General features: G+C 39.0%; 3 protein-coding genes across 6 annotated transcripts in view; 2 read left to right on the top strand and 1 right to left on the bottom strand.

The window, feature by feature from the left end:
* The window catches only part of LOC308699149 (target of Myb1 membrane trafficking protein), a 15,392-nt gene extending 11,538 nt beyond the window's left edge, over positions 1-3,854 (top strand). Inside the window, exons 13-16 of one of the 3 annotated variants that reach the window (XM_081379740.1) lie at positions 26-79; positions 1,771-1,830; positions 3,121-3,157; positions 3,275-3,852. In XM_081379740.1, coding sequence (XP_081235866.1) covers positions 26-79; positions 1,771-1,830; positions 3,121-3,157; positions 3,275-3,417 — 294 coding nt within the window. In that variant the 3' untranslated portion in view covers positions 3,418-3,852. Of the gene's footprint in view, positions 1-25; positions 80-1,770; positions 1,831-3,120; positions 3,158-3,274 lie in introns of all 3 variants that reach the window. The other 2 variants (XM_081379741.1, XM_081379742.1) reach the window with 2 other exon arrangements.
* Positions 3,855-5,748: 1,894 nt separating this feature from the next.
* Positions 5,749-13,030, bottom strand: hmox1b (heme oxygenase 1b). Of its 2 annotated transcripts, none has more exons than XM_081381221.1 (8): positions 12,852-13,030; positions 10,593-10,684; positions 10,328-10,370; positions 9,713-9,824; positions 8,207-8,422; positions 6,886-7,158; positions 6,177-6,279; positions 5,749-6,090 (listed from the first exon to the last, which is right to left on the bottom strand). In XM_081381221.1, exons 1-8 carry the CDS (start codon positions 12,884-12,886, stop codon positions 5,978-5,980), a joined length of 987 nt encoding a protein of 328 aa, XP_081237347.1. In that variant the 5' UTR covers positions 12,887-13,030; the 3' UTR covers positions 5,749-5,977. The 2 variants fall into 2 exon arrangements, with proteins under 2 accessions (XP_081237347.1, XP_081237348.1); XM_081381222.1 differs by lacking the exon at positions 12,852-13,030 and adding an exon at positions 12,005-12,043.
* Positions 12,006-14,815, top strand: part of hmgxb4b (HMG box domain containing 4b) — a 16,099-nt gene continuing 13,289 nt past the window's right edge. Inside the window, exons 1-3 of the mRNA XM_081381220.1 lie at positions 12,006-12,150; positions 12,704-12,832; positions 12,927-12,999. Of these exons, the coding sequence (XP_081237346.1) occupies positions 12,145-12,150; positions 12,704-12,832; positions 12,927-12,999 (208 nt within the window). The 5' untranslated portion in view covers positions 12,006-12,144. The remainder of the gene's footprint in view (positions 12,151-12,703; positions 12,833-12,926; positions 13,000-14,815) is intronic.

The following is a 14,815-nucleotide window of genomic DNA, read 5'->3' as shown; positions in this document are numbered from 1 at the left end:
TGCAGGAGTGTGTTTGTGTGTGAAGGACGGCGAGAGCGAATGGGTCCGTCAGTCTCAGTGGATTTACAGTGAGGGTCTGGTGGGTTTCAGAGTCGCCGCTACACACTTCCATTCAATCACTCAAATGAGACTCAAACTGCAGCAAATATCAGCACTAAAACACACACAGCAGCTTCTGTACATGTAGAAGAGCCTTCTTCACGTTTAATCTAGAATCATGCTTTGGGTTTCTTTGCAGCTGGTGTGAAATGAGGTCTGTCACGATCATGCATTTTGTGCTGACGATTAATTGCCATAAAAATAATAATTTTGTTCATGTCACTTACAGTGTAAGCGTAATGCGTGAATCATATATAATAATAAAGTGTACTAAAATAGGCCTAAATGATTTACTTTAATGCTGTGAAAATTTATATTTATATAATTAATTGTAATACAATTCATATAATATATATAATGCAGTCTGATTCAAGAAAGCTTATTTCCACCACAGAATAACAAATAAAAAAGCTAATTATGACTTTTTATCTCACAATTCTGACTTTTTTCCTCAGAATTGCTAGCCTGGCTCCGCCCTCCTACGTACTTCCGCTCAATTTCATTTTCCTTCAGTACTACGTCTGGGACTGCTGTATATTCTTAGGTTTCCAGAAACAAATTTTTTGTAGGACCAATCAGCGAATAGAGGGAGTGGCTGAGAACGATGACGTTGATGTGATCACACACATGACTAGCGTCGGCCAATAGTGAGCCTACGTGTGACGTACAACACACAGACGCGCTGCTTTATCAAGACTCGAGGAACAGAGTGAAGGAAATGAATAGTGGAATAAAGTCGTCATTTTTGTTTGTTTTTGCGCACAAAAAGTATTCTCGTCGCTTTATAAACTTTATAAAAGACAGACATCTTATTCTAAACATAATCCTCTGATCATTCGGACGACCACACGTTAGCGATTGGCTATGGCAGATCCTGAGTGACTCTGGGCAGATCCAATAGTTTTGAACTTTAACAGAGAACCCGCCTACAAGGAAGTAAACGTTTCTCAATGGAGCGAGGCCAGACTCTCTGTACAAATGAAATGTACGAGAGTCTGGTAGAACCAGGCTACAGAATTGCGTGATTTAAAGATGCAATTGCGGTTTATAAAGTCAGAATTGTTCGAAAAAAAGTCAGATTTCCAAGATATAAACTCACAATTGCAAGAAAAAAGCAATTCTGACTTACTAACTCGCAATTCTGACTTTATATCAGGCAATTTTGAAGGGAGAAAAGTCAGAATTGTGAGATAAAAGTCCCAATTATCATTTAAATAGTTTTATACCGTGGCGGAAACAAGCTCCATACTGATTAAACTCACAAATCTTGTCAAATATCTATATGCACTTTATAACAGTGCTTTTTAATATTTATTTATATACCAGAAAAGGAGACTCGTACAATATCATGCATTTGATGCCATTTCTTTAAGAGTTTAAATTCCCCTTATTTGGATGGTAAATTGTGATTAAAATTGAATCTGCTCAATTATTGCAGTTATCTCAAATAATTGTGATTAGATCAAATAATGATGATTAATCAATAATTGCGACAGGCATGTTTGTGAGGTATTTCCACCGTCAGGTGATGGTTATCTGTGTGATTTGCATGTACTGACAGATGAAGGGTAACTTTCTTATCATCTCTAATGGATCAGTATCACACCGGTGATCAATAAAAAACAAACAGAGATCTTGTGAGGAACGTTTGTGTTGTTCTGTGTCCGTCAGGCTCCGGCTCCACGCAGCTCCGCCATGGATGACATCGAGAGGTGGTTGTGTGCAGAGATGGTAAAGAGAGATCTGTTTTTACTCTGATCAATACGTGTGTGTGTAATGCTGATCAGCGGCGCCCCCTGCTGGAGTCACAGCACAGCACACACTGATGAGGATATATTCTGCTTCTTAACCAAGCGGCATCCTTCCGGTCTCTCTCTTGAATCCAACACTGAGTGATTAAACTGCAGTTCATCCACTGGCCACTAGAGGCCGGCTGCAGAAGAGACTCAATCCCATAAACCCCCATGTTAAAATGCCCAACTTTACAGCAGAAAAAAGCACGTTTACAGTCTGGTGCAAAAAGTGGTTTTGGTCTATATGGCTAATTTTGCCCTTCATGACGACTGTGAGGGGGGTGAATATATTTATAACTCATCCGTTTAAATTATATTAAGCCTTAAAGTTCTGCATAATTAAGGGCGTGGCCACTTGAGTGACAGGTGGATTGCCGCTGATGTCACTACTAGCCGTTTGTCTGCTGTCTGTTAGCGTCACGTCACCTCAGCTAATCCGCCTCTTTTTCGTTTGTCCGGGAGTGACGCGCTGCCAAGATGGCGACAGCTGGCTCCGCCCACTTTGGGCTTCAAAAATGCTCTTCAGAAACAAACGAGTGACGTCACGCACACTACGCCCATATTTTTTTACAGTCTATGATTTTAATACTTTCTTTAGTGTGTAATGTAAGTCCCTCCAGCGGGAGTTCTTCTCTATATCAGTGTCAGTGTTTCTGAACTCCTGAAACGCCTCCATTGTAGTCTTGAGTTTCTTCCGGGAACGAACACGTCAACAATGGGGAATATGAGGAAAATAATCAACATTCAAGCAGGAAAACTTGTTCTAGTAGAGAAAAAAATGCTTTTTTTACTAGATAAGCAAAATTACATAAGAAATTGTTTTCTGAAGAAAAAAAAACTGAATTAAGCAAGTTTTTTCTTAAAACGAGCTAAATTATCTGCCACTGGGGTAAGAAAGATTATCAAATGGAAAACAATATTGTTTTTCTTACTCCACTGGCAGATAATTTTACTTGTTTGAAGCAAAAACTTAGATTTCTTAATTCTTATTTTCACATCTTGTGTCATTTTACCTTGATTTAAGAATTTTTAGATATCTGGACTGGAAACAAGACAAAAATACTTAGTAAAACAAGCATTTTTGCTGTGCATTCACACGCAACTTATTAAAGCACACTACTGGTCGAATTGTTTATCATGAAATAATGCCTTTTGTCTCCATGTCAGTGTGATAGTAGGAGGTAAACTGCTGCTATTCCCTTCTAAACATGTTGATGATGTTTTTCAGCCGGACGTTGATGACAGTGAGGGTGTGACCAGTGAAGGTGAGAGTCTGTGCTGATGTGTGTTGCTCATTATATCTGATACACACACACACACACACACACACACACTGTAAGTCATCCGTTCATGTTTTTTGTTCTCTCTCTCCTTGCTGACAGAGTTTGATAAGTTTTTAGCGGGCAGAGCTGAAGCTGCAGATCATCTTCCCTTGATGAATAACGTCTCGTCTGCCGGCGTCGTTCACTCGAGCCCTCGACATGCGACACAGGAGCAAAACCATGAGCAGATCTTCACGCTCTGATTACATCACACAGGAAGTCCCGAACGCATCACTTCCTGTGCTCAAATCCTCATGTTCATTGAGGAAGACTCCCACAGCAAATCCTATCTTCATTTCACTTTAGTTTTGTTTCTAATACTGAATTTGGCCTTTAATGTGTGTGTGTGTGTGAACCTTTTGACCATTCATAAAAACAACCAATAAGCTGTTTTTTGCCTTTGTAAGTTAATTTTTATTAACGTGCATATTCACTGAGTGTAAAAAGCATTAATTTATGTTGTAAATTAACCATGATGATAAGAATGACTTGTCTTACCTCTGACTGAATAAACTGACTCTATAATGTTCATGTTTGTTTCAGATCGAGTGGTTTGTGTGATGGTTGATTAGCTGTATCTGTAAGTGTGTTCATGTTTGAATTTCTCACTTAAAAACTTATAAAAGCAGCCAAACCAGTGCGTCTTGTTTGAGTTTCATCGCTCAAGGTATAGTTCTCAAAAATGAGACTTCTGGCATCATTTGCGTTCCAAAGCCGATGTGGGTGTTGAACATGATGGATGGAGAATCAGATAAAATCCACCATGAAAATAAAATGGACTGTTTTTTTTTTAATAGAATATTGCAGCATTTATTAAGGCTAAGTGATTTATCCGTGCACATTATTTATTTTTAAATGATTGTGGCCTGTTAATAATTTATATTTTTTAAATAACTTGGAATAGCAGTCCACACCACAACTATAGCAATAATGTTACAGAGAAGCTAACAGAAATATGTTTTAACAACGGTTTGCTAATGCTATTTCTGAATGTTCTCTGAACGTTCAAATGTTTTTAAACGTAAAATAAAAATAAATTGGTTGTGCGAATGTCAATGGAACATTCCACCCATTTTGCTGACATCATGGGAACGTTACGTTAAATATTCTCTGAACGTTCTGAAACAAGTAGTAACATTTAAAAAATGATAGAAGAACTTCCAAATTTTTACGTTCTGTGAATGATGTATAAATAATCTTTTTGTGGTAATATTTTGAGAACATAAGACCAAATAACTAACGAATGTTCTATTAGTTCATAACTTTGTGTTAGCTAAAGCTCTTAAACCTTCCCTGTCAGCTGACTTCCTATTGTTGAAATCACTTTCAAAACGATTTTTACTAAATATAAAAACAAGGACAGCCTATCAAAATCCACCCTGCTTTAAAGAGATTGAGCATTTAAAGTGGCAGACGATAAAACTGCAGCGAGTAATAAACAGATATCATCCTAGGTCTGAATGGGCTTCTGTTACATTAAAGGCAGAGTAGGTCATGTTTTTTCATAAACACATCATGTTTTTCTGATTGAAACTCTTCACACCACATCCTGATAGCAATCAATAATAGAATTAATCTAAAAATGTACATATATCTTCTGTGGAAGTCTTAGGATTAAATATATATATATCTCGGTCCGGATGCAATGATACGATGATGTCCTACCTGCCTGTCAGCGTATTTCCATAACTCCGCGCACCTGCTCGCGCAGACATCACACGTCATCCGGGCGGTTCATGCTATGCAGAGTTAGACAGACGTCAGTCACTGAGCACCGCACACGAACAGCAGCCACTTTTTACAGTTCCTCCAGAACCAAAACAACGAGTATTTGCTGTGTTCACGCCATGTCATTACTGTAATTTAGACACGGCAATCCATTGGCGTTCTACCCGGAGCTGTTCACGTCTTCAGACTCATATTTATGCGTTTCTCTGACAACACTATTAATGCTGAAATGAATACAAGTAAGACCTCTGTAAGTTGTTCACGTTTATAATTATTGTAGTGTGATGTGCTTTGAGATATGAGGGAGTTTAATGGCATCTCTTATGATGCTTTGCTGGATCTGCTCTGGCGTTCATTCGTTTTGAAGGAGGCGTGGCTTTGGGGACGAGATCTCATGCTTTCAAGGCTAACTTGCTATTGCTAGCCTCTCCGAAATTGCCTACCCTACCTTTAACAGCGCACGTATAAGGAATTAAGGCCGATAAAAAATACTTGAGCTCTTTAAAGTTGGATGGATTCTGATTTAGCTGTCAGCATTTTTATCATTCATCATCTGGTAATAATTAAAAAAATATATATATATATACTTATAGATAGTTCTTGGTGTGAACATGCCTTTGCGTAGTGATAGGTCTTATAACATGTCGGTAAACTATCGTCGCCAGAACTCCCCAATCAACAAACTAACCTAATCCTGAACTTTATATTGTGAATATTTCCACCATTATACAGTAATCACGAGCAAATTAATGTGTATTAATTACACACTGATTTTCATTTGAGAAGCCAAAAAATCCTGCAACATTCAGGAACAATATGTAAGATTTTATTATAAAAAATATAGTGTTAATAATACAAATGCATATATACACATGGTTACAAAATAATTCTGACAAGGGAATTTTTCTGGAGGATCTGTCATTTGAATCATGAACTAACATACAATCATGTTAATTATTAATGATATGATAAAATAACACATTTATTGTCTCCAAAATGTGACGTCATGTTTTCAGAAGTGCTAATGATGCCAGTTTAAAAGGCGTAGGCCATCCCGACGGCCAGAACCACGAACACACCGAGCAGCGCCCGCAGGAACCGGGGCATCAGCGACGAGGAGCTCTGCAGTGATTCACACGCTGCGTCCCCTGAGGAGAACATGACAAACACGCTTAACACACGCTTAGCACACCGAAACATCCATCACAAGTACAAACATGAGCCAGCGCTTTACCTGCTGTGGTCGTCGTGCTCTGCTTGTGTTGTGTGTGTCTCTGTCTCACTTCAGTTTCTGTCTCTGACACGCGGCTCACCGAGTCCTGAAGCTCGTTAAAGACCTGAGGAAACGAGAGCAAACGATCAGCGCGTCCACAACAGCTTCAGTCACTCGTCAGTGAGCAGCTTGTATTAGGCTGCATAGATTATGAACCGGGAACACTTCCTATAACACCCGATGTACTCGTTACATCATACGAAGAATGGCGTCTACGCTAATGTTAGTCTTTCTACTAGTTCCCAGGTTTACTGTAGTCAGCCGGATCCAGATCAGATGGAGGACCTGCACGTTTTTTCTCCATTCCTTCACCTGGTGGAGTTTTAGTTCCTTGCCACTATCGCCTTAGTCTTTTGGCTTGCTTTCATTTAATATAATATTCAACAATATTACTGATCTGCCTGCATTGACACCATCATATAAGAACTGAACTGGATGATGACATAGCAGCTATATATATATAAATGAACTAAATTAATGTTTTTTACAACAAAAATGAACCATCACTGAACGAACTTAAGCTGGACTATGATGCTATTTTCTTCTATAAACAAACTTTGTTGCATTATTTTCCTGTTTTCACTGTAAAGCTGCTTTGAAACAATCTGTACTGTAAAAAGCGCTGTATAAATAAAGGTGAGTTGACTTGAGAAGAAGATGGATCGCTCACCTGGACGTTGAGCTCGAATGCGAGGACGGCCTCGTTCAGGACCCCGCTCCTCTGCTCCTCCGTCAGCTCGACGCTGTTCATGCGGCTCCTGTACAACTGCTTGAAGAGGTTCGGGCTGCTGACGCCCGGGAACGAGAAGAACGACAAGCCCTCTCCGTTCCTCAGCCCTAATGACTTCTGCGTGATGCGGCCCAGCACCTGCCCCCCCGACAGGTCGCCCAGGTACCGTGTGTACGCGTGAGCCACCAGATACTCGGGGTGATCTCTGCCCACCTAAGAGACACAACACAACCGATTCAGAGCAAAGTCACGGTATTCTCGAACGATAGAGGGTGTAAATGACGTACGACATCTTAAACATGTCTCAGATGTGTAACCAGGGCTTGACATTAACAAACGCGGGCGTATTTCAGCAGTGGCGTTTAACGCCGTCACTTTGGCGGGTTCAATTTTAAATATATACATTTTTCAATTGTAATCTTTTAAAAAGACATCTGAAATAATAAACAAAGTGCAATGTAGTGTCAAAAATGTAGATTTTTCAATACATCGATACTGAAATATCTGAAATGCTTCCAATACTCATTTTTTCTCAGAATACACAATACCAGCTGCTCTCTCTCTCTCTCTCCGACAGCGAGAGACACTCAAACCCGCCTCCACTCACTCACTCGAATATTGTTGGTGTTACAGGGCTTGAGTTTCACTGTGGGATTGCTCATATTGAGTATAATTTTACTCATTCCCACAGATTTTATGTTTACACCAAAAGTACAGCACATAAAGCCGCCTCTAGATCGATCTCTTTTTCGCTGCTTATTGTGCTTAAACAGTCAAATACACACAAAATAATGTCAAAATGCCGGTTTTGATGAGTATTCACGTACGTTTTAAGTGAACATAAACAGCTGAGAAAGAAAACGCATGGATCCGTGTGTCAGGTCTTAAAGCGACAGCAGCCTAATAAACCTGCTGACAAATTATGAGATAATATAAAAAATATCTGTATGGCAGTTTTTCCCAATGGTATCGATGTCAGAATTGTGGCCAGTGAACATGCTGAGTGACGAGTAACTTTGGAAACTCGCACCACCGTGAGTGGAGAGCAAAGAGTTAATGTCAAGCCCTGTGGTTAACACTTAGGAGAAGTGTACAAATGGACAAGGTTCCAGATGTTTACATTAGTTATCTACATTAGTTCAGATGAACTAACAATTAAAAATACTTCTAAAGCATTTTAATTTTAAGCATGATTCTCAGTCAACGGAGATAATCTCAAAATGGCCAGATATCAGTGGATTAATGTGTTCTCTGTGTTCACCTCTCTCAGTCTGCCGGCGTATCTCAGTGTGGCGGCCGGCACCGTGATCTTCTCCTTCCAGTCCTGGCCGTAGAAATGCTCCAGGTCTTTCCCGATGGACTCCAGCCGGCCCAGTTCCTGAGGGAAGTATATGGGAGCCACGGCATCATGGGAAGCGTTCCTGTCCAGCTCTTCCTCCAGCGCCTCGTATATCTTATACAGCGAACACAAGAGCAGCTGAAACACAGAGCAGAAGAAAACCAGGTTAGATTCATTACGAAGACCAAATCTAAGGGCGTTTTCAGACCGAAACAGGGACTTCATTTGTTACAATGTTGCATTTTCGCTTTCACAAGGCAACATTTAAAAGCGTACCAAAATGTGTTTATGCAAGTCACGATCTTGGATCTTGGAGCGATTGTTGTGTTCATATATGCCTAAACTAACGAAAAAAAGGCACCAGGTTCGGAAACAAACGCTTCAAACGAGCACCTTAAAACTCAAGCTGTTATTAATTAGGCTGGTTTACAGCGAGTTGTGTTGGTGCGTTGTGATTGGTAAGGGATAGTGTACATCCGGACGGCTGTTATCTTATCTGGCTTTACGCTTGGGTGGTATTGACCGTTTAGATCGGAAATGTAGCAACAGTCACATCGCATCTTCGATGACTAACTTGTAAGACTAGTCTAAGCGGTTTATGCAACTGAAGCCAGCGGGTCTTGCATCAGCCTGAAGATGTTCAATCTGAGATAACAACCGGCTGGATGTACATTATGTACGTTACACGGCTGCTTGCACCATAAGTAAATAATTAGACATGAAATATTGATCTGAGTCTAAATATTTTATCAGCTCTTTAATCGCAAAGCTTCCGCAGAGAGAGCAGTTGCTTGAGACAATCATACCACTTATTACGCAGCATTTCAACACATAAATAATTATGGGGATAAGAGATATTGATTTCAGATTTTAAAATCGTACCTGTTTGTATCTTATAATCCAACAGTGTACAAAACAATAGTCTCAAAATGGCTGCCACTGCGTTTGTATGAAACGAGAGAGCGAGTCCACGATGCTGGATGGCATTATTAAATAACTGTACACAAAATATTGATTCGGCTGAGTTTTAATATTTTATTAGCTCACCAAAAGCAAAAACTTCCACGAAGGAAAACCGTTCCTAGCGAGTCTATAGCGCTGATGACTTTAGTGACCCGGATGATCCTGTGTTTCTGTTTCAGCGGCTGTTCTCTGGGAATAATTTGGTCTGATTGACCAATCAGAATCAAGTATTCCACAGAGCCGTGTAATAATAAATAATAAACTGGTAATAATATAGTTATAATAATAAACTACGGTTAATACCAAACTACTAATTAGTTTACATGTCTAAAACATCATTCAGTCAATCATGACACTTGAGCCGGTGTGATATAGTGAATATAGTCACTCGCTGTGTGTCGCGTCTAAACACCCGTCGCTGTGTAACGCAGCCTGTCGTGTTAAACACACTGCGGGGTGAATCACCTGGTACTGTCGAAGGGACACGTCTCCTCTCTGGTAGCTCAGCATCAGCTCGGTGTTCTCCGCTCGCACGTGACTCTCTTTAGTCGCAGCTTTGATCAACTCTGATAGATCACTGTGAGGAAACACACAGATTCACTCAACATGAAACACACAATCATTATAATAAAGTCAGTAACACACACTAAGCACAGAAAGATAGATAGATAGATAGATAGATAGATAGATAGATAGATAGATAGATAGATAGATAGATAGATAGATAGATAGATAGATAGATAGATAGATAGATAGATAGATAGATAGATAGATAGATAGATAGATAGATAGATAATGATCTTTGCAACAGAAGGGAATCAATCAAAACTAACTGTAGTTGGACAATAACTTTATTCTAGAAAGCCAAAACAATCTCTGTTACTGTATATCCTATTATCATTGTAAAGCTGCTGTGAAACAGTCTATATTGTTAAAAACGCTATATAAATGAAGGTGACTTGATTAGATAGATAGATAGATAGATAGATAGATAGATAGATAGATAGATAGATAGATAGATAGATAGATAGATAGATAGATAGATAGATAGATAGATAGATAGATAGATGTTAGTATTACCTGTCTGTGATCGCTGTCTGTGTTTTCTCAATCGTCTCCATTTCTATGAAAAACAAATCAACACTGTATGAAACTCTGCACCAGTGAATAGTGCATCCTGACGCTGCTCGTGTGAATATAACTCCATCATCTGATGAAGCAGACAGTAAATTAAAAATCTCTTAAAGGGACAGTTCACCCAAAAATCTTATCAATATTCTTTAAGATATCTTCTTTTGTGTTCAACAGAAGAAAGAAACTTGGAACAAAATCAAGGTTTACTCACTCGGTCTGTGTGTGTCGGTCCTCAGCGGATCTCTTGAATGTGAGCGGCTCAGGATCTGAACTCGAGTCCGGCTCTCTCCTCTTTTATACTCTCTGAGGGAGAGAAACGGGAACTCAAACAAAGGCAGGGAGAGGAGGAGGAGCAGAGCTAAACATGACACGACACATTCATCGGCTCAGGAGGAGGAGAGATGTGGAAAACATGACTGAGGAACAATTTCAATCACATGATCACCTCCCAGCAAGCAATATCCGTCAATTCACCGTCTAGTTGAACTATAGACCCGATATAGTTCGGCTATGAGTAATACACTTCTAGCCAAAATAAACTTCAATTTGGCTACATGTCGTTTTTGCCAAAATAACTTGCGAGATGTATGATATTCCATCATGGAAGCAAAGTCAACAGTGATTACAAGGTGTTTGGTTTAATTTCTTCACTCATTTCTTCTCCTTGTTTTGATTGATGACTAGTCTATTCTTGGGCGATGGTTTGGATGTCTATTAAATTTTCACTGACAGCCCAAATTTTGCCTTGTTTTAGCCTAGACGTCAGGGCTGTGTTTGGACGGCTATTAGACGTCTTTTAAACGCAAAATTGCTTGTTGAGCATGTGTTCACATGATATTGGGATATATGGGATTGTCTGTTCTCTGAATGTGATCAGTAAAAGTTCAGTGGGGGAGGAGGAGAATAGTTCACTGGTCATGATCAGCTCTAAAACACCCTGCAATCAATGTCATGTCAGTGTGAAAAAAACATTATTATAACAGATGAGAATAAGAGTCAGAATGATGCAAGTATGTTATGAAGATCATCTTACATAAGAGGTGCAGGTTAATAAAGTCGCGTGATTTATTATTATTGCCTGTGATTTGCTGAGTAGCGATAAGAAACGCAGCAGTAAATCTGGAGCGATGTTGAAACCGTGAGTCAGCGTGAACGCGCTAACCATGAGCGAGCAGAGAGAGAGAGAGCGCTATGAGCGAGAAGAGAGAGAGAGCGCGCGTGCGCTAAACACTAGGCTAAACATGAGCGCGCAGAACGGCTAAACGTGACTCGACACAATCCAGAACTCTGAACCCGAGACTAGCTGTTCCAGCCTTTTTTTTCTTCAGAAAAGTTTCAACACTTCTGTGTGATTCATTATATAAACATATGCTCACACAGACACACACACACACACACACACACACACACACATATAGGTCACAGAATGTTTTGATACGCAGAAACCGGTCTGATTCAGTTAAAGATCAGTTCAGTTCTCTCGCCTTTTCCAGTCGGTGTTGTTTGGACTCAAACAGCAGGGATATTATAATATATGTGCCAATGAAAACCCATAATAAAATACAGTCACATTCATATTTAAATGCAGATGTTCAAGAGAGTACTCTTTGTCAGTCAGCTCACCGTGATGGGCAGCGGTGCTCGTTCCGCCTGTCCGCTAGAGGCGCCCGGGTGCGCGATGACGCCACACTCTCGAACCGTCGCGCGAGAAACTGACCGCGCAGCGCAGAGCCAAGATGGCGACAGGAGACGCATGAAATTTGATGAAGGTAATATATGGAAATTAATCGAATGAATAAAACTACATTTTATCACGATCGTACGCATGTTTAATGTTTTGCTTCTCAGCTGAACATGCTTCGCTTTGTCTGAATTTTACTGTGAATCACTAATAGTGTTTAAAGTTCTGCCAGTTAGCTTGTTAGCATAGAGGGCTAATAACAACAACACAAACATACATTCATACATACTCAAATACACACTACAACACGTTCATTTATATTTATATACTCACTATAACTCGCAAACCTATACATTTAAATACACAACCACACAAACCAGTAACACAATATCTGTTTCTATTTACAGCTGTAAAAATAAGTTTGTGAACATATCTGCCGTCAATGATCATACACCATCATTAGTTGTGAAAAGTACAATTAGTTATTAGTTTAGTTAGAATGTGTTTGTCTATAACCGTGACTCAAGATCAGACAACATTTTATAAATAATTAATGGAGAAATCCAGATGCCCTCAGAGGGTTCGCAAACTTATTCTCGCCACTGTAATGTGTGTGTGTGTGTGTGTGTGTGTGTGTGTAGATGGAGGGTGAGGTGAGTCTGGTCGCTGGTCGCAGTCAGAGAGAAAAAAGAAGATCCTACAAAGATCTGCTGAGAGAAGAAGAGATCATCGACGCAGAGGTTCGCAAGACCTCCAAGAAACGGCTGAAGGTACCGATGAAAGACTCACATCACTGACTTCATCATCATCATCATCACCATCATCAGTGTGTGTTGTGTAGAAACTGATCTCTGCTCTCTACAGGACGCTGATGACTTTTACCCTGTCAGCGAGTTTCACAAGAAAAAGAAGCATTATGAGGATCTTTTCCACAGAGGTGCGTGACTGTAGTTATTTCTTTTGAGCGCAATAGTCACTCGCCTTTCAATTCTATAAGTTATTTTTTCCCCATTAATTTTCTCCAGCTATATTCCAGAAACTTTGAGGTTGAATTACCACCTTGTCTGTTATTGAACAAGGGAATTAATTACTCATCCCATGAAGAATTGCAAATGATTATACATAAAGTATAAAAATTTAAGTTAATCAGTAGTTTGAGAGTTGAAGGTTTTTTCTTCGTTTCTGTCATCTGGTGGAGTTTGGGTTTCTTGCCACTGTCGCCTCTGGTTTTGCTTATTTGAGGTCTAAAAGACACTTAATATTCAGTAATATTATTGATTTGACTGCAATGACACTCAAATAAGAACTTTATTGATTTGGATGATGACATCACTGTTTTCTGTAAAACTTTTATAGCTGATTGGACTTTGTTTCACAATTGCTGAATTTGGCAGCGTCAACGTTTTTGAACATTGAACTAAATTATTATAGATTATAGCTGAATTGAACTCATTTCATAATAGATTGACTTTACACAGTTATTGAACTGAACTGAATCAACACTGAACCGACTTCAGCTGAATAATATGATAATATGTATCACACTATTGTCTATTTAAGAGCTGCTTTTAAAACAGAATTGAATTCTGTTTGCATCATTGATCATTATTTTCCTGATTATTACCGTGAAGCTGCTTTGAAATAATCTGTTTTGAATAAAGCGCTATAGAAATAAAGCTGACATGACTTGTCAGGAGACTGACTCAGATGAATTCACAACACTTTATGAGAGTAGGCGTAACAGCGACTTGATTTGATTGGCGGATCATTTTTCAGGATTATGGGTTATGTAGTTCTGCGACTTAGGATTCAGAATTAGTCCCTCATGAGCATATATCATCACCTCAGGAATCATGGTAAGTCTTGAACAAATCAGCTTCATTTCTATAGCGCTTTATACAATTTAGATTGTTTCAAAGCAGCCCCACAGTAATAAACAGGAACATAACAGAATCAGTGATGCAAACTTTGCAAACAAATTATGAATACTGTAGTGCCAATTTGTCTATAAAACATATTCTTTTGGACTGCCCAGTCTTTAATGTTATGAGACAGCTCTTTTTATCAGGAAAAACTTTTAAGGACTTATTTATGGGTCCAGATTATTCTTTCCTTCTTTTTTTTTTTTTTTTTTACACAAGTACATTTAATTTCTTTACATGTACTTTTTTGTCGTCTAAGTTTGTTTTTTGATTGATATTATGTTGTTAAAAGTTTAACATGTATCTGCCAATAGCTGGTAATGCTGATATGGCAATAAACTCAAATACTACTACATTCAAATTATGCGGTGAAGCAGCTCTAAAAAGACAATAGTGTCATTATTCAGTTCAGTGTTGATTCCGTTTAGTAACCATGTCAATGTTGCAAAGTTCGTCAAATCCGTCATTATTATGGAAGTTTGTTTCCACTTTTTATCTCACAATTCTGACTTTTTTCTCATAATTGCGAGTTATAAAGTCAAAATTTCTAGATATAAACTTGCAATTGTGAGATAAAAAGTCACAATTATCTTTTAAAATGTTTTATTCTGTGGCGGAAACAAGCTTTTATACATTATTCAGCTCAATACGGTTTTGTTCTCATCCGAAAGAGTCAGTACAGTCAAATCGATAATTTTGCTGAATATTAAGTGAACCGACTCTGTATGGAGCAATGAAAAGAGTGTGTGTGTGTGTGTGTGTGTGTGTGTGTGTGTGTGTGTGTGTGTGTGTGTGTGTGTGTGTGTGTGTGTGTTTTGAGCAGCCCTGATG

This window comes from Scardinius erythrophthalmus (assembly GCF_964197995.2).
Source record: "Scardinius erythrophthalmus genome assembly, chromosome: 12".
Taxonomy (NCBI): domain Eukaryota; kingdom Metazoa; phylum Chordata; class Actinopteri; order Cypriniformes; family Leuciscidae; genus Scardinius; species Scardinius erythrophthalmus.
Note: the sequence above shows the minus strand (reverse complement) of the source record. Positions and strands in the feature narration are given on the sequence as shown.

Coding starts and splice junctions, on each gene's coding strand:
- hmox1b (XM_081381221.1), bottom strand. CDS start 12,886: ATGATGGTGATGATGATGATGATGAAGTCAGTGAT. Junction 10,371..10,592: donor GACCGACACACACAGACCGA/GTGAGTAAACCT, acceptor TGTTTTTCATAG/AAATGGAGACGATTGAGAAA. Junction 6,091..6,176: donor GAGCACGACGACCACAGCAG/GTAAAGCGCTGG, acceptor TGTTCTCCTCAG/GGGACGCAGCGTGTGAATCA.